Source organism: Bos indicus, chromosome 6, assembly GCF_029378745.1.
Source record: "Bos indicus isolate NIAB-ARS_2022 breed Sahiwal x Tharparkar chromosome 6, NIAB-ARS_B.indTharparkar_mat_pri_1.0, whole genome shotgun sequence".
Lineage (NCBI taxonomy): Eukaryota > Metazoa > Chordata > Mammalia > Artiodactyla > Bovidae > Bos > Bos indicus.
In genome coordinates, this window is record NC_091765.1 from 58,662,156 (window position 1) to 58,681,429 (window position 19,274).

At 41.3% G+C, this 19,274-nt stretch overlaps 1 protein-coding gene across 5 annotated transcripts in view; it reads left to right on the forward strand.

Moving 5' to 3' along the window:
- Positions 1-17,461, forward strand: part of KLF3 (KLF transcription factor 3) — a 35,398-nt gene extending 17,937 nt beyond the window's left edge. For all 5 annotated transcript variants that reach the window (XM_070791287.1, XM_070791288.1, XM_070791289.1 and 2 more), the window contains 4 exons: positions 3,618-4,104; positions 4,983-5,133; positions 10,541-10,701; positions 13,489-17,461. In XM_070791287.1, the coding sequence (XP_070647388.1) occupies positions 3,618-4,104; positions 4,983-5,133; positions 10,541-10,701; positions 13,489-13,670 (981 nt within the window). In that variant the 3' untranslated portion in view covers positions 13,671-17,461. The remainder of the gene's footprint in view (positions 1-3,617; positions 4,105-4,982; positions 5,134-10,540; positions 10,702-13,488) is intronic.
- The last annotated feature ends 1,813 nt before the right edge of the window (positions 17,462-19,274 follow it).

The window sequence follows — 19,274 nt, forward strand, 5'->3', positions numbered from 1 at the left end:
TTAAAAGAAAATTTTTTTTTTGAGAATCAAAAAATTGTTATGCTGAGCCTAGTCAGTGGTAAAAGCTTGCTCAGAGAGCATGTTGATTCACGTCATCCATTCATCCAGTGTTCTCTGAGCACTTGGGCTGGACCATCATCTCCCACTCCACTGACACTTAAATAACCCACGACAAGTAAATAACTCACGTCATGGATGTGTGAACACTTGAATGCATGTTACCACAGAGGGAAAGAACCCTTCTTAATAACAGACCTTTTGGGAAAGTAACCCCCTTGCTGCCCTTAGTGGGGGTCAGGAATGGAGGAGACCTTTGCTGGAGTCAGTAGGGCTATGGATGCCCAGCAGTGGCCAGAGGACCTTTCTGCTTCATCACTACATGCAGCTGATGTGGATTTTGCTGGTGCAGGCATACCTATTTGCATTGCTTCATTAGAACACAGGAATGCTCTGGAACAGAGAGGAAGCAACTATTACCAGTGTGTGTCCACCCAAGGCACACACCCTAGGCAAGCCCTGTGTCAGTCCTTATGCTGTGGAGAACCAGATTGTTGCAAGCTGATTGCAGTGGCTTATGTGCTCCACCCAAATGATTAAAGTAAACATGGCTCATAGAAGGTTCTGGTAAACATTGCTGTGAAGTTTGCTAGTGAGACAGTTTGAAGAACCACATTTCTTCACCCTCAGGCAAAGCAGGCAGACCAGAAATAGTTAACACTGGACTCAGTTGTGTGCCCCTGCACACAAAACAGCCCCCCTGCTTTTAGCCCCGGAGCCTTCCAAAGACCACGTGTCCAGTGTAGGGGACAGGGGGCATTCATGGGAGGGAAGACTCTCAGCAAAACTGTGCATAATGTTTATAAAATTCAGCTCTGTGTGGCTGTTTCTTTATGGCTTGAGAAACCTGAGACTGTTATTAAATTTGCAAATCCCCCAGGTTCTAAATTCCTGCTCTCCTTAAACTCACCCCACAGATAGAAAAATCCAGCAATGACAGCAAGTCCTCGTCTTGCTTCCGATGTGGTTGCCAATAACTTGGTATTAAAATCTAGGTCATAGGGATGTCTTTGAAGACTAGGGCTGAAAATAAGGGAGAAGCTACATTTCTGTGAGTAGAAACAATGAACACTGCCTCCCATTTCCTGGAGTTTTTGTTTCTTGTACCAGAACTTTTGCCCTTTAGAAAATTATATCAAGCTGGCTAAACTTTAGAACTAGGAGAAATCTTTTTTCCTCCTGTAGTTAATTACTTCCTTAAGCCCTCATTGTACATAATGTGTAATTTCTGTTCACAAACCTTGTGCCTCTTGCTTTTGCCTCTTTTAACATTTCAGTTTCAATCTATTGCATATTCATATTACTGTATATTTTGAGCCTCTCATCTTGTGTTGCACCTATGTGTGTCTTATTCTAAAGAAAGGTAGAAATAGTCTTCATTTGATCTTCGATACATAATTCAAAACTATTTTAAAAAACAACAATTTGTTTTGTGTTTCCTGATTTTATATCCTCATGTCCTTGTTTTTAAGCAATATTATTAGTGAAAATTCTCCCTCCCCACCTTTAAATTGCATTTAAATAATTTACCAAATGTTAGTAATAAAAATTGGTGTTTTTGTTCTATATCTCATCACTTAGAGCCATGCTAGTCCAAGGTCAATCTATGGCATCTTGAGTCATTCCCCAGTAACTCAGAATCTGCATTTTAACAAGATTCCCAGGTGAATCTGTGTGCTTAGTAAAGTCTGAAGAATACCTGATAACATCAAAGCCCACTGAAGTAAACACCTGTCGTATACAGCAGGAAGAAAAGACTCTGGGACCACTGTGTGTGTTAAGTTCATCTCATAGGCATCTCATTGGGTCCAATTCTAATCTTAACATCACAGTCTCCTAGAAGATGAATATCCAGTTTTGACATATCCTCATGACACTTGCATGTCTAATATTTATTTAGTAATTTTTATTGCCTTTTTTTATAGGACTGTTTTTGAATATAATAGTTATTTTGAAAGTGCAGGAATGGGATTTTAAAGCCGCACTGATGAGTTGGATGCATAGCCAGGTGGAGATTCACCCGATGAGGCCCAGAGAAGAAAGGGTGTGATCTCAGTAATCCCAGTCAAAACCACTGCTGTCCCACAGTTATTAATAACTCATATTAGTGGCCACCGAAGGGGCCAGGAAGGTTCAGAAATTAATAGTGCATTTAAGCTGTTCAATTATAAGTTCCCATTAGTGGGTTTTCTCAGTTGCATTGTGAGCTAGTGTTGCTTCAGAATCACAAATGCATCGAACTTTAGAGCCGGGAGAGAGGCACAGTATGTTATTTTTCACTCTTACTATAAAACATTCAAATATAAGTAATCCTCTGCAGGCAGACTTGACATGTTACCACTGAAAATATGTTCCCCTAAAACGCATGCAAGTAAAGGGTTTATGTCGAGTTTAATTTTTTTTAAGCATTCTACAACAGACTTTAAATTTTACTTAAGGAATAGAAGTAATTTTAATGAATTCCACGGCCAAGGACAGTACCCATAGTGTGCAATTACAATTGATTAATAGTTCAGCCTGGTAAATGAGAGTTACATTATCTTGATATTATAAGAAAGGAATGTATTTGAAGATAAATTAAGTCAGTTATGAACAGATCTTAGGTTTGGAAGAGGACTGTTTATCTCACCTCCAGTATCTTGTTAGGTTGTCCCCCAGTCTCTTGATAAAGGAGTAGCAAGAGGAGAGAGGACAAAGCCTCGGCTTGTATGCAAGTCCCTTCCAACATCACGTGTCCTTATTTGAGTCCTATTATATTTGCTCTTTCTTGTAGTTCTGTGTCATCCTCAGATTTGGAGGTTAAGTCATCTTCTACAGTGTCTCAAATTGTGAATAAATCTGTTGAACAAGTCGGGGCCAAGGACATGATCACCTTCATGTGGGTGGCCTTCTGTATATAAGTGTGTGGGGTGACTAGCCATCCTGAGTTGCATGATACTGAGGCATTTCCTCAGATGTCAGACATTTAGCACTAAAGCCAGGATTCGTGGTCACCTTAGCATGGATTGGTCAGTGGCTGGAGAGCATCCCAAGGCACCAGCACATGGCTCTGTTTGTCCATGTTATCCACGAGCATATGGGGAATGTTCTATGTCTTTATGCTCAGGTGGAGCACACTAAAGCCAAGGAGGGTATTCCTGCCAGTTAAGAAACCCCATCAGAAAAGCAATAAGGTTCCTTGGCTTGGCTGGTTCTTGGTGAATCCCAACTCCTAATGAGAAGGCCCATAAGCCTTTTATAACCTGTTTTAGAATTTTTCCAGGTGTCATCATCAATCTTAACTTTGGATGTGGCCATCACTGTGGAGAGCGCAGGGGCGGTAGCAGTGTGTAGAATTAAACTTGAGATTTTTTGTGTGTGACATAGTTACCACCTTAACTTTAGTGCCTACGTTTATTAGACCAACTCTTTAACGGTATTTTTTTTAGTGTCAAGCATATATCTAAATCCAAACCATTTATGAAAGTCCATGTAACTGTGCCTTGTTGTGTATTTTCATCTTATTTCATGTTTCACGCAAACACACCTGTCCGTTGACATGTTTCTGTCTTTTCTAATAGTCATACCCGTCTAATTACATGGAGTCGATGAAGCCCAACAAGTACGGCGTCATCTACTCCACGCCATTGTCGGATAAGTTCTTCCAGACGCCGGAAGGCCTGTCTCACGGGATGCAGATGGAGCCGGTGGACCTCACAGTCAACAAGCGGAGCTCGCCGCCCTCGGCCGGGAACTCGCCGTCCTCCCTGAAGTTCCAGTCCTCCCACAGGCGCGCCTCGCCCGGGCTGAGCCTGCCCTCGTCCAGCCCGCCGGGGAAGAAGTACTCGCCGCCGCCGCCCGGCGTGCAGCCCTTCAGCGTGCCGCTGTCCATGCCGCCGGTGATGGCCGCGGCCCTGTCCCGCCACGGCATCCGGAGCCCGGGCATCCTGCCCGTCATCCAGCCCGTCGTCGTGCAGCCTGTCCCCTTCATGTACACCAGCCACCTCCAGCAGCCGCTCATGGTCTCCTTGTCGGAGGAGATGGAAAATTCCAGTAGTAGCATGCAAGGTACCTTTCTGTTCTGCAACTCATCCACACTGCTACCGCCCCCGCGCTCTCCACCCCGCATTAATCCGGACTTGTAGGTCTTCACTACCAGGGAGTCTGAGGGAGCAGAGGAAGCAAGGGGCGGAGAACTGCTGTACTCTGAAAAGGAAATATTCGACTGAGAGACTGCCTGAGGCATTTCCTTTTTCTAAGTGTTGATCCTGGAAGAGCTCCCGAGAATCAGGCTGTCTGTTGTTTAATGCCATGAAACGATTAGTTTCACTATGTACTTGTCAACTTTGGGATAACAAGAATCTTGACTTGACATTTTGCTTTATTGAATGCCAGCATGGTTCTAGGTGCAAAAGTCTCCTAAGAATTATTTTTAGTCCAGGGCTCCCCAGCCTCCAGGCTCTAATGCCAGATGGTCTGAGGTGGAGCTGACATAATAATAGAAATAAAGTGCATGATAAATGTAACGGGCTTGATTCACCCACACCCCACACTCCCCACCCCAGTCCATGGAAAAACTGTCTTCCACAAAACCGGTCCCTGGTGCCACAAAGATTGGAGATGGCTGCTTTAGACCATGTGGTAACTAATTGCTGTTAAAAGCCAGCTTGTTTACTGATTGGTCAGAGGCAGCAGGTTGTTTTAAAAGGAGATAACCAAAAGTCATAAGGAAGAAATCCCCTGGGGGCCATGTCTTAAAAGTCCAACTTCCTACATAGTGTTTGCTAACAAAGTAAGAATTCCAGCCCCAGGTTCATTTCTGCTGTCATTTTGCCAAAGGTAGATACTCACACATGAGTGTGGTAGCTAGAAGCTGTGGGATAAACTTTTAAAGGCTGACATTGGTAAAGTGTACATAGAGTAACTTTTCTATTTTTATTTTTTAGTACCTGTAATTGAATCATATGAGAAGCCTATATTGCAGAAAAAAATTAAAATAGAACCTGGGATCGAACCACAGAGGACAGATTATTATCCCGAAGAAATGTCACCCCCTTTAATGAACTCAGTGTCCCCCCCGCAAGCATTGTTGCAAGAGTAAGTATACTGAGGTCTACCCGGCAGTTGCATAGCAGCGTGCATCTCAGAACTGGAATGGAAGCCCGAGCTTCCGACGAGGGATGTGGTGTGGATTGCTAGGACCGCCTGGTCGTTTGGGGCAGCCCCTGGGCCAGATGGAATCTCTCCAGATCAATGTGCTCTGTTATACTCCTTGTGTCACTTTTCAGTGAATCGGTCACCCTTCATTTTGCCACTTTACCCCTTAAATCGTTTTTATCCTGTTTTTTTCTGTCCTTCCAGACTGTGTGTATATAGTCCTCCCATCATCTTTATCCCAATGTGGATTGAATTTGGTGTTCTAGATATCCCACTTAAGGTTGGATCCTGAAAACTCTTTATGGGATCACTGTCCTTCCTATTGTCAGTTCTTATAAAGCACAGTGTTTCTGTGATGGGGTATGGCTTTGATCAAAAATTTCAGGCCAACCACAAAGCCCAGGAAAGATTCTCCAAAACCAGTCCTATGGCAACAGAAAGTTGACAATGTTGCTCAGAGAAGCTTGGCTTTGAAAGAACTCCTTCTCCAGTCTTTTTCATTGTGTGTGCCCTAGAATGTTCAATCTGCTTTAGAATGCCATCCAGTAGAAAGTTTACACTGTATATCCATCAGTATCCGGGCACCTGAACAGTGGTTTAACTTGCTGTCATATGAGGGCGTCACACACGGGCTATATAACGTCATTATTGTGGTTTGCACTATCCTTGACTTCTCCCAGGGTTTACACTGGGGGCTGAGCTTGCAGTAGGTACAGACATCATCTTCGGGCCCAACATCTTTGATCCCAGCTCTGCTCTCTGCCATATGTGTGACCTTGGCCTAGCCACTTAGTCCTTTGCCCCTGCTCTCTCTTTATTTACGTTATTGGTTATAATTAATTTTTCTTATGTTATGGTCCTTTCAACATCGGGTTTAAGGACCAGCTGCCTAGTACAGAGGAAGTCACTTTCCTCCCCATATCACTTTTTCTCCAGCTTTTCTGCCCCCCTTTCTACTTTATCTTCTGCATTCCTCTCTCCCTTATATAACAAATTCTGTAACAGAATATGAATTCTCTGGTTTTAGAACAGCTGTTTTCTGAAACTTCAAATAAATTCTGCTTGTATCTACATTCAACCCAAGTAGGTGCATTCGTAATAGCTCATGGGTTAATTATCATTTGAACCAAATCAGTTTTTTTTCTTTTTTTTGCGGGGGTGGGGTGGGGGGGTGAAGTTCATCCACGCTCTGATACATGAGAAGAAGAAAATGAATCTCCTGCCCCAGCTGCACCAGTAGGGAGACTGTCTGATGGTCTTTTCATTGTTACCCTTCACAATTGCATAGCACTCCTTTCCCACAAAATTTTTTTAAAAAAAGGAGCTTTTCCAAGTGTTTTCAAAGGAGTTATTTCATTTTCCCAAAACAAGCATGTGAGAGTCAGAGCAACTAGAGAACTGATGAGCCAAGACATAGTGAGTCTCCTGTAATCACACCATTAACAACAGCAGAGGGCACCTGGGCTGATCTCCTGGTTCCAGATGTGTGCTCTTCCTGCCAGTTTTAGATCATATCTAGCCAGTTGCATCTGCTTCTGTACTTGAGTGGAAGGAAAAACAGACCAACCAAAATGGGGGGCTTCCCTGGTGGCTCAGTGGTAAAGAATCCACCTGCAATGTAGGAGACATGGGTTGGATCCCTGGGTCAGGAAGATCCCTTGGAGGAGGAAATAGCAACCCACTTCTCTTGCCTGAAAATCCCATGGACAGAAGAGCCTAGTGGGCTACAATTTATGGGGTCGCAAAGAGTCAGACACAATTTAGTGACTAAACAACAACAAACCAAAATGGACACGGCTGAATTGCCTCTTTTTTAGAATGAGGTATGTCTCTGCAAGGTAACTGGTAACATGGCTTAGCACTTGTAATTGTTCATGAACAGATGATAAAAAAGATGCTCTAAAGCCAGCTGCTCACAAAGGGAGGGGTCCATTGACTATAAGGGGTTATTCCAAAGTCTAAGTTATTATGAATTACAATGTAACACATTTCTGAAGAAGAATATTTGAAGGCAATATTCTGTGCTCTGAATGCTGCTGAAAAGAAAGCATCTCTTTTTTAAGTAATATTCTTTTGATGATCTCAAGTTAAATGGCTTTTAATGATTAATGAGTAATGTCCTTCTTCTAATGCTGATCTAAGAATGCATTTTGTCTCTCAGAAAATTGAACAGAGTAGCCACAACTGGAACATGTACTCTTTAAGTAATTCTCTCACAGATGTGATTAAGTAATGTCTTGGAGTATGCCCAGTAGCAGCCCACATAGGAAACCAGCTAGCCAGGAAAGAATCACTGGAAACCAAATGCCTGGTACCATTTCAATGAGGCAGCCCCAATATTTGCCTTAGGAAGCCATTCCTTTTCAGGGGAGGACTACAGCTTTGAAATCCATTTTGCTTAATCATAAAGTTGTAGCTTTAGAAATATTTATAAAGTCACTTGGATTCCTTTTGTTATTTATTTACATGTATGAAAGTGTATTTAGAACAAAATCTTGAAGATCAGGTTTCCCCATTGAGTTGTGTGCATGAAATTGTAGCAAACTTCACACGAATGAGCTTGGACTTCCCCGATGGTCCAGTGGTTAAGAATCTGCCTGCCAATGCAGGGGACACAGGTTCGATCCCTGGTCCAGGAAGATTCCACATGCTTCATGGCAACTAAGCCTGTGGGCCATAACTACTGAGCCCACGAACCCTAGAGCCCGTGCTCCAAAATAAGAAAAGCCACCTCAATGAGAAGCTCTTGCACCCCAACTAGAGAGCAGCCCTCATTCTCCTATGACTGGAGAAAGCCTGTGAAGACCCAGTGCAGCCATTAATAAACAGCGGAAAAATTAAAAAGAGGGATCAGCTTAATTCAAAACAATGACCAGGTCTCTGGTATTTACTAGGTATTCTAACTTCCTACTTATAAAGATCTCAAAACAACCTCCTTAAAAATAAGCCGTGAAGAGAGCAAGGATGAATGAAATCCCAAGATCCTGAGCCTCAACCTATACCAATGTCTCGCCCTTTCAAGATGGACTGCTGACCCCTCTCAAGAGTATTACTGACTTCCGATGCTGCCAGCATCTCTGGACCCTAGAGTAGAGATTCATGATCTGGTGTTAGGACATCCCCCCCAAAATTCCTCAAGACTAGACAACTGTAAGGACGAAGTTTGCAAGTGGATTTCTGAACCTTGAAATATCAACAGCTACCGTTGAGCAGATTTTTCATCTGGACCAAATGTTAAGTGCTTTGTGTGCATCACTCACAGCAGCCTTCTGAGATCCAATTAATACACCCATTTTACAGAGAGGAAACTGAGGCATGGAGAGTGTAACTACCTTGCCTGGGGTCTACCTTTTAGGGTACCTTTTTTGAGCCTGACATTTTTACAAAGTGAGTAACTGAAGCAGTGATCATAATTACTACCCAGAAACTATTTGATTCCCAACCTTTAAAATCTAATAACTGGGAGAGACTTCTGAACTCATCTGGGATTCTCTCCCAGTGTCTCAGAAGCACATAAGATACGTTTAACTGTTCATTTTTTTCCTTCAGCACTTTATTTCCTAAAGTTCTCTTAAGATGAAAATTTTGAGTCATGACATTAAAGTTGAAATTTTAAAGTAAACTGATAAACTTTTTTTTTTATTGAAGGATCTTAATAATGGGCTTTTATATATAAAAAAAAAACTGTCCATAAATCTCTTCACTTATCTATTTTCTGTTACTTATACATTTATGTAACTGAAGTCCTTGTTCCCAACCCCACCCCCAACCCCCCACTAGTTCATGTTCACTTTTCCATGTATCTAAACTGGCTAAACTTCATTCTTCCGTATCATCCCTCTAAGCATCAGGGTAGGAAGGTAAAGTGAAAGTGAAGTGAAGTCGCTCAGTCGTGTCCGACCCTCAGCGACCCCACGGACTGCAGCCTTCCAGGCTCCTCTGTCCATGGGATTTTCCAGGCAAGAGTACTAAGTGATACTCAAAACTGACAGTTTAAAAAAAAAAAAAAGAAAAAAACACAGTTTTCTTTGCTAATAATTGAGAAATAAGTAAGGTCACTCGAGATAAAATGAACCTTTTTATTCTCTTCCTAGTCACTTCTTTGGGTGCCTGAAAAAGTTGTTGATAAGAGATGTATTTATTAATATATTTTTACCAAGATAAATAAGTTTTATTTCAGGAACTAAGTATTTATTTTCCTTTCCACCAGTCTTTCCCCCCTACCCGCCCCCTATGTTCTTGTATAACATTTTAAGAAGTTTAGATTCACACTTTGTCTTTTGTCCCAGTTAGAGACCCAACTACATAAGCTTGTAATGTATCAAGTAATTAGTAATTAGGGAAGCGAATGGATGGATTAGAACTTGTTAATTACTTACATCAATCAGCAGGAGAAGCCTGAGAAAACTACAAATTTTTTCTGGCTCTTCCTCATCTGCCATTTCTCTCCACCAACTTCCTTTCTGAAAAAGAGGAAGTTCATAGTAATGATGTTTAACAGGATTTTATTTCAAACCCCTCCCCCCACCCCGGAAAAGTATGAAGGCACAGGAAAAGGCGGGTGTGGGAGAGGAGGCAGGAAGGTGGGGAGGATGGCGGGCATCTGCTGAGGGCCCTGGAGCTGCACCTGGGTTCTGGGTGAGGTGCTCCCTCGCCTGACCACTAGCCCTGCCTCAAGTTCTCTCCCAAGGAGGAATACCAGTGACAGTAAAGGTCTGAGTTTGTTAAGACAGCATGCCAACTTTTTTTTTTTTTTTTGAAGATCAAAATCAAATGTAAGTCTCTTTAAGAGACTCAAACTAAATGCCAGTTACATAGAGGATAAAATAGATACATCCTACAGTGTGGTTGCCTGAGACTTAGGAGTTTGACCTCTTATGTTTTCCCCGAAAGAACAGTAAACAGAAACCAGAGCGGCCTGTGAGAAGACACAGTACAGTGTTTAGCCTCCGACCACCAAATTCTGCAAAGCAAATTTCTATTGAGGGAAAGACCCTCCCAGCACTCCACACCTCCCTCTAGCATAGCACCTAACCCTTCTTACTGTCATTACTTATCTACATGTCTGTCTCCCCCTAGAGTGTGAGCTCCTCCAGGGCAGGAACCCTGTTTTTATTCATCTTTGTGTCCCGGTGCCAAGCACAGTGCCTGGCTCATGGTAGGTGCTCACTCCATGTTTGTTGAATGAATATAGCAGTGCTTCTTGGGTTGATCAGCTAATTTCTTTCTGTTTATTTTGTTGGGTTTTTTGTTTGTTTGTTTCTGCCCAGTGTTGTTAATGCTTTTGGTAGCCTGAAGACAAGGATCTTGCACCTCACCATTTTGCATTTGACGTTGGCTTTCCTAGGAATCACCCTTCAGTCATCGTGCAGCCCGGGAAGAGACCTTTACCTGTGGAATCCCCAGACACGCAAAGGAAGCGGAGAATACACAGATGTGATTATGACGGATGCAACAAAGTGTACACTAAAAGCTCTCACTTGAAAGCACACAGAAGAACACATACAGGTATTAAGAGACTCGCTTCATTTACCTTCTTAAGAAGTACTGGAATGGAGTGTTAAATGTTCCATCTTTGAGAGATTACTACAGAGAAATTTTTTCAGGCATCTTGAAAGTTACCATAGTCAGCTACAGCTGTCTCTCGTCAGTTGTGAAGAATGATGTTTCTGATGATGATGTGTTTTTATAATAGAACATAGTCAGGGTTATCTGCATAACAAGGTCTCTCACAACCACGTGCAGTTCTCTGGTCTCTGTAGTAAGAGGGAGAGAAGGGCATGACGGTTCCACTGGGAGCAGAGGGGAAAGTGCCCTTAACCATGGGCCTGTGTTATCAAAGATGTGGCCTTCATGTAGGCTGTCATTTAATAAATGTTGTATGTTAAAGAATAGTTCTTCATGCAGAACAAGTAAATGCAACAGTTAATAGAAATGGAATTCAAATGGAAATGGAAGTCATTGAAGGGAAGAAAAGTAAAGAAATATTGGTAATTATCATCTTCTAAAAGTGAGGGAGCTTGTATGCCATTGTCTGCCATATTTGTTCTAGGGTATTTTCCAGCTTGCCAGGTGTTGAATGTAGAGCAGGCGAGGCAGATCTTATAAAAACTGTTAAATAGGTGAAGAAAACAAAGTTGTCCCCTGGGCTCATGAACAAAACATCTTAAGGAATTCATACAAAACTATTTTAAACAAACCTGATTAATTGCAGTTAGCAGTGGTGATTAATGTTTATGGGAGGCCTCATCTGACATGACCTAAAGTCTTCGATGTGAAAATCTAGCATAATAGTCATCTGCCTCTCTGTACATTTCCTTAACACAGAATGTAGGGGTTTTGGAGCCTTGTGAGTCATTCTGGTTAGAAATATTTACAAAGAGAACAATCTGGGATTCGGAAGAGGAAAGGAACTAAAGTGTCTGGCAGAGTGGAAGTGAAGTTTTTTAGTACATCCTGCAGAGGAGGCAGAGGAATCCATCCTGCACACAACTGTCCTTCGGTTTCTTCACAGTGTTACTGTGGAGAGAGCTGAGGGCAGCAACCTTGCGGTTAGGGGATCACCCAAAGATTCGGGAATGCCTCTCCAGGGGCATGAATGGGACCTGAGAGGTGGATGTTACCACATGCCAGCATAAGATTAAAAAGACACTCGGTATTTGGATAACAATTTAGATGTAGGAAAAATTATCTCTTACATGTGTATTCTGTGCAATAAAGTAGGTAGGATAAATTCTGAGTATCATCGAAATTCTAAGGAATGGCAGTCCTTTAAGGTTTCTGGAAAACCGAGGAGACAGTAAATGGAAATGAATCTGTGATGCCCATTACCCATTATTACTAGTTTAAACAGGTAAAAGTGCTGTTAGCTACCTTTTTATTAATAAAGACCTTCATACTGACTGTCCTTGTGACTTCCCCACAAGTAAGTAAATAAGTAAGTGAAAGGCACTCAGTTAGTTGTCCAACTCTTTGCGACCCCATGGACCATACAGTCCATGGAATTCTCCAGGCCAGAATACTGGAGTAGGTAGGTAGCCGTTCCCTTCTCCAGGGCATCTTCTCGACCCAGGGATCAAACCCAGGTCTCCCACATTGCAGGCAGATTCTTTACCAACTAAGCCTGTGACTCCCCAACAAGGGTCTTCTTTTTCTCACCTGTGAATTATCCTCGCCCAGGAGAGAGTTGCAGAAACCTGACATCCCCTGACAGGGTGGGGAGAAATTACTCTGTTTTCATTAAAGCATTATACTTAGGCATTGGTGGTGTTGTCTAATCAAAAAGCAAAATGTTGAAATCCCTGACAAATATTTCAGTTCATAGGGACTAAGGGACTTTACATTTTTAGAAAACTATTGAATAAGAAAATCCCACAGACTTTGAATTTGGGCTTCTCATTGAATGGATAATGCTTCATGTAGCTAAATTCCTAAATAGGTTTACAACTTGAAGGTTGGCAAATACAGATCACTGTGTATTAAGAACAAGTTTGTCGCTAATATTGAGGGCAAACCCAAAATTATTTAGTAGCCCCTTAGAGTGGGTTTCAGTGCCATAAATATGCTTTGCTGCTGCTGCTGTTGCTAAGTTGCTTCAGTTGTGTCCGACTCTGCGACCCCATAGATGGCAGCCCACCAGGCTCCGCCGTCCCTGGGATTCTCCAGGCAATATGCTTTAAGAACTCTTAAAAATCCACTCTTCCCCCCTTTTGGGGACCAGAAAGCCAATTACATATTAAGACAATTTCTTTTTCTTGTATGTACCCTAGTGGTTCATTCATACGGCACTATTATTGAGGAACAAATGTTTGATCATATCTTGGAAATAATGTTTGTCAAGAGCTATTTTTCTTAACTTTTTATTTTATATTGGAGTACGGCCTGTTAACATGGGCTTCCCTGGTGGCTCAGATGGTAAAGAATCTGTCTGCAATGCAGAAGACCCGAGTTCAATCTCTGGGTTGAGAAGATCCCCAGGAGAAGGAATGATTACCCACTCCAGTATTCTTACCTGGAGAATCCCAAGAACAGAGGAGCTTAGTGGGCTATGGTCCATGGGGTCACAAAGAGTCAGACACAACTGAGTGACTAAGCTCAAAGCCTATTGAGAGTGTTGTAATAGTTTCAGATGGACAGCAAAGGTGCTGAGCCTTACATATACGCATATGCATTCCTCCCCCAAACTCCCTTCCCACTGTCAAGAGCTTTACCTCAAAAATATTTGCTGTCTTTAATTGTTAATATCCTTTTGTTATTAGAAAAAAAAATAAGCTCCTTTCCCCCACCTCTCTGCAGGAGAAAAACCCTACAAATGTACGTGGGAAGGATGCACATGGAAATTTGCTCGGTCTGATGAACTCACAAGACATTTCCGGAAACACACTGGAATCAAACCTTTCCAGTGTCCAGACTGTGACCGCAGCTTCTCCCGCTCCGACCACCTTGCTCTGCACAGGAAGCGCCACATGCTCGTGTGAACACCTCCGCCGCCCGCCTCAGCGTGGCCCCCCACCCTCCAGCTCTCTCTCTATCCTCCTTCCCATCAGCTAACTCATTTTTTACATGTACATTTTAATTTCGATTCAGCTGGTCTGAATCTGAATTTATATCATTCAAACTTCCATATGGTCAGTAGTAAATATCCTCTAATCCTCCCTCCTCTCCTTACCACGGGTCAGACCTAAAGAATGTGAACACTTTTTTTTTTTCTGGGGATGCTAAGCAAACCCTTCTTAGAGATACGTTTAATGTAATGAAAACAAGGGAACATGTAAACTAACATAACCAATTGTCGGTTTCTCCATGTATTCCTCAAGAGAACATCAAAGTAAATGTATTAGACGTACAGTATCCAGCCTGCTAGTCCTTGCCAGAGACATCCAGACCTATGTGCCCTGTGATCATGTTTGGTGCTCCACAGCAAAAAGAAGGGCATCAGCTTTCACAGATACCTAGACTTGCAGCCAGCTGTCTGGCTAGTACAGTCAGCTCTTCCATTGTCCTTCACGTATCTGGCTTGTCAACTTGAATTTGTCACTTCATCTAAATGTACATCCTTTAACCTCCTTTGTGCCTGCAGCTACTTGGGAGGTCTTTGCCACCACTGGGAAGGGAGCCAGAGCTGCTGATTTAGGTGGGTGATGTCTGTCAGTTGAGGGGATGGATGCTCTATTTGCCTAGCATGGAGTTGGAGCAAAGAGGCATGGAACAGAAGCAGAGCAGGGTGGGCAGAGGAGGAAGCCATCTATTCCTGCTGGGCAAGGGCTTTCTGGTGAGACTTCATCATTTTGTAGCTGGGCAGAGCATTCAGAGTTTCAGTCTCTCTGCATGTTCAGCTGTGCAGAATCCTATTGCAAAGGACTTCTCCATGCACCTGTCTCCGTTTCTACAATGTCCTTAATGTGGATCACCAAGCATTGATCATAGGAATGCCACAAAAATATCTGCCCAGAAATGGTAAAAAAAATCTTTTGGGTAAGGATATGAATGGCCTTCTTTTATCCCACCTATTTAATAGCTTTTTTGCAAACAGGAAAACTTTGAGTGGTAATTGTATTCCCCTATCCAATTAATCATGGAACCTTCATATGGAAACTTTTCTGTTTGAGCTGCAAAGTGCCTATTGGCTGTCATCTGTGTTCAAAACACATATCATAAATAAGCGTCTGCTAATGCTTTAATAGATTCCTTCGATCTAAGACCTGAGTGACACTATTTGTAAATATAAATAGTTGTGAAGCACACATACCTTTCTTGATTTCTGAAAAATCTGGAAAACCACAGTTCAGGGATTCATAAATGTAGCTCAAATTCCCAAATGTTTACTGTCAGAGCTGGCGATCTCCTGTCATTATCAAATATCCCATCAGGAAAGAACAAACTGAAAATGACTCGTGTTTATGTTGAAGATTAATAGCACCATTATTTTAGGGGAAGTTTTTCAAAAGCAGGCTTTTGAGCACTATAGTGTAAATGCCAATAAAAATAATCTACGCATAGAAATGCCATTGGTCCTAAATTTGAAGAAAGTGGGCGACGGTGGTCTAGTGTGGGAGCATGTAAGTAAATGCGCATTCATCCCTCGATAAAGGAAGGAGGAGCAGAGAGAAGGACGGAATCCTGAAGATTCATCCCAGCCACAACTCAGGATCCAACGCAACCATAACTGGGAGGAATATACTGTTCAGTTGTTTTTAAAACACCAGTGCATGAGTGATTCTGGAGGCCTGCGATCGTGTGGGGAGCTTACTTTGATGGCGCCATGTTAATAAAAGTGAGTTGTAGGGACTGCGCACCTAAGAGATCCCGCTTATCAGCCCTCAGATCCAACTGAAAGGAGATGTAGTTGAGAAATGCAGAGTAATTTGTTATGTGGCACTTGGTTTTATTTTCTTTATTTTTTTCTTAAGCACTGCAAAATTTGTTTAGAATATTAAACCATCCTTATGAGGCTTTTTTTTTTTTTTGCAACTATGACGTGAATTGAGGGATTTCTTTTGAAAAATGGCTCTTGGAAAAGTAGGTATTGTCTATATTGTAGATGCTTAGTCACATTCATGCCAAAGTGTCGATAGTTTGAAATGGTTCTTCCACAACACACCGAAGAATAAAGTTGGAGTGCAAAGAACATTTTTTTTTTTTTTAAATGAGCTAACCAGTTTGTGCATGTTCTAACCCATCTTGAGGATGGGAAAAGAGTCAAAAAAGGGTAGAAAGTTGATCTTTGCATAATTAGCTTTGAGTCAAAGTCCAGCTGATAGAAAGCTTCATGGGTTCTCATGAAATTTAATTCGTGTTTGCTATAGCATATTTAAATTTTTTTCAAAAAAGCAAGCAGGACCCTGCAAAGACTTATTACATTAGTATTCAACTGATTAGATATGGTAACAAAGATACACTTCATAACAAGGATACACTTCAACTCTGAAAGTAAAGCAACCCAGGAAGCTTTTTTCTGTTCCCATACTTGCCTTTATACTTCAGTTACCAATTGGCTGTTAACCAAATTTTCCTTTTTTATATATATTTGTATTTTAATATGATAGTTGAGAAATTTAGTATCTTAGTAATTTTTAGCTGTTATTGTGGAAGACCTCCAAGACAAGACAAGGTACCCTTGAACATGTGGTTTTAATGATATGCCATGTTACTATCAATGGTGATTTTAATTTTTAATATTTTAAATTGATGAGAATGATTTGTAAACATGAAGTTGGTGTTGTATAAATTCTGTTGGTTATAGAATTTCTTTGATGATTATCCAAGTGTCCTCCTGGGGCAGAAGTCAGAAAAATTAAATCTGCAACCATCATAATTTTAGAGTTCTAAAATGTGAACCTATGTCATAAATGGGCATTAACATTCTAAATCACCTGGTTTGGAGAATGTGTTAGCAGCATAGCTATGTTCAACTAAGGAAATGGCTAAATACCAGAAGTTTCCAGAGCCTTGGAACAGATTTACAGGGGAACTCTATATGTATGTGTATATTTTATTAAACACCCATCTGCACTATTCAGTGTTGCACTAATGTGGAATTTGAAAAACTATATTGCTGATACTGTATATCTGCACATCATTCCTGATTAGATTGTTTAAAAGACAATCTCAAAGGTCTAAGGTTTTAAAATAATTTGGTTGGTTTGAAAATACACAGTCATCTTGAAGGAATCACTGTCATGCATGAAGTTGCTCAGAGTGGTCTTTATTCTCTTCTTGGTCAAGGTTAACAATTTCTAAATGATTGCAAATTCACTTAAATAATACATTTACAAAGCCATTTTACATGCATTAAACGAGGGCTACAACAATATTATGTTTTACAAATACTAGCACTTTTTTTTTTGCTGTTATGTACTTAGTGTTAGAGGGTCAAAATAATCTTTCTGCTTAGCATCTCTTAAACCATACCTGCAAATATAGCAGGATTATTACATTTACAGTACTTTAATACTTGTATAAACTATGCAGAAATTTTTAATAAAGTGTAATATATTTTATAAGCTAATAAGACTGAATGGGTAAAGGTTTTTAGCATGCATTAGTATACTTGCAAATACTGAAACATTTTGGTAATCTTTCTTACTAAAGATGTGAATGTTTAATGTTCCTTCTCTGTTTCTACTCTGTAGTCCAATGGGAATTCAGTAATGACATTTTGTCATGTCAAACTGTGAACATAAATTTGTACTGTACAGTCCTCATATACTATATACAGTATGCAATATATGTATTATATACTTGTTAATAAAACCATCAGAATATTAAATGTGATCATGTGATTACTATATATACAGTGATCACTAGGAACAAAACTTACTAGCAAAGTAACCTGAAAGAGACCCTTAGTTACAAATTTCAAAGTAAATCATCTTTTAATAGGCAGTCATTAATGGAGGGAAAGAAAAGCAGCTCTAACTGGGGGATACACTATATGAGTTAACTCAACCTTAAAGCTGTGTCCCTGGTCTTCTGATAAGAAATTTTCTAAGTACAAACCATAAACTTGGAGACAAGCCAGTATGAACCTCACCTAGTGCATTCTTGGAATATTTTATTATGATCCTGCTGCTGCTGCAAAGTCGCTTTAGTCTTGTCTGACTCTGTGCAACCCCATAGATGGCAGCCCACCAGGCTCCTCTGTCCCAGGGATTCTCCAGGCAAGAATATTGGAGTGGGTTGCCATTTCCTTCTCCCTATTATGACCCTACCTACCTCCAAAAAGAATTTTCAGTTTCATGTGTGTAATAACTTTAAATTTTTTAATAAAAGATCAAAATTCATAACTTGGACAGTGGGGAGTCAGAAATTATATCTGGATAAACATGATTTCTTTAAACCTTCAATAAGCCATGTCTGTGGACACTGCTGTGTCCTTCACATTTAGAGTTTCTAAGACAAAACCTCTCAGAACCCCTAAATGTAATTGAAGCTGGCTTTTTAGCTCTCTCAACAGCTTCCTCCAGCAGACTTCATCTTAGCAGAACACAAAATAATGTCCGACTGGTGCTGGTCACAAGATGCAACTTCATGGATTGGATGGGGGAAGGAAGATGGGGAGAGGCTGAATTCAGCCTTCGAGTACTCTCCATCAGCGTTCTCCAGGGAACTTCTCTGCTTTTATATTGTGATAGTTGACTGCAAGCTCTAAAAGTATTTTATGTGACTATTGCATTCTAATGGGATGTCACCTTGAATTAGTCCAAATGATTGGTTGCAGTCCTCCACTACATATGGGATAGAAGGTACTACCTGCTGAGTTGAAAATGCGACCTAGTCATCTAAGGAAATCTGCCTGAGTGAGTGATCAGAATGATGACAAATACAGGTTTTATGAGAAACTAAATTCTTTGAGGAATGGTTGAACAAATTAAGATGTTTAACACACACACCAAATATACAACCATTGCCCAATATTTTATATGCTGTAAGGTTGAGGAAGAGATTAGGAGCCTGGCTAGGGGCAAGTTTCAAATCGAGTATGCCTTCAAGGAAAGAAGTGGCTCTGTTAAGGGAAGGATGGGTTCAGACGGTAGTGAAAATGCCGACTAGGTGGCTCAATGGGTAAAGAATCCGCCTGCAATGCAAGAGATGCAGGAGACGCGGGTTTGATCCCTGGGTTGGGAAGATCCCCTGGATAAGTAAATGACAACCCATTCCAGTATTCTTGCCTTGTACAGTATTATCCCACAGAGGAGCTTGGTGGGCTACCGTCAAAGGATCTCAAAGAGTCGGACACAACTAAAGCTGCTGAGCAGGCATGCATAGGTGTCTGAGTTGAACGAACAGACCAGAGTGGCCTGTGTGTACACACAAAACAATAAATTGCCTTTCAAGGGTACATTTATTTTCTTGTTGTTCATTGTCTCAGTCATGTCTGACTGTATGACCCATGGACTGCTGCTGCACACAAGGCTTCCCTGTCCACTGTCTCCCGGAGTTTGCTCAAACTCTTGTCCATTGACTCAGTGATGCCATCCAACAATCTAATCCTCTATCGCCCTCTTCTGCCCTCAATCTTTCCCAGAATCAGCATCTTTTCCAATGAGTTGGCTCTTTGCATCAAGTGGCCAAAGGTATTG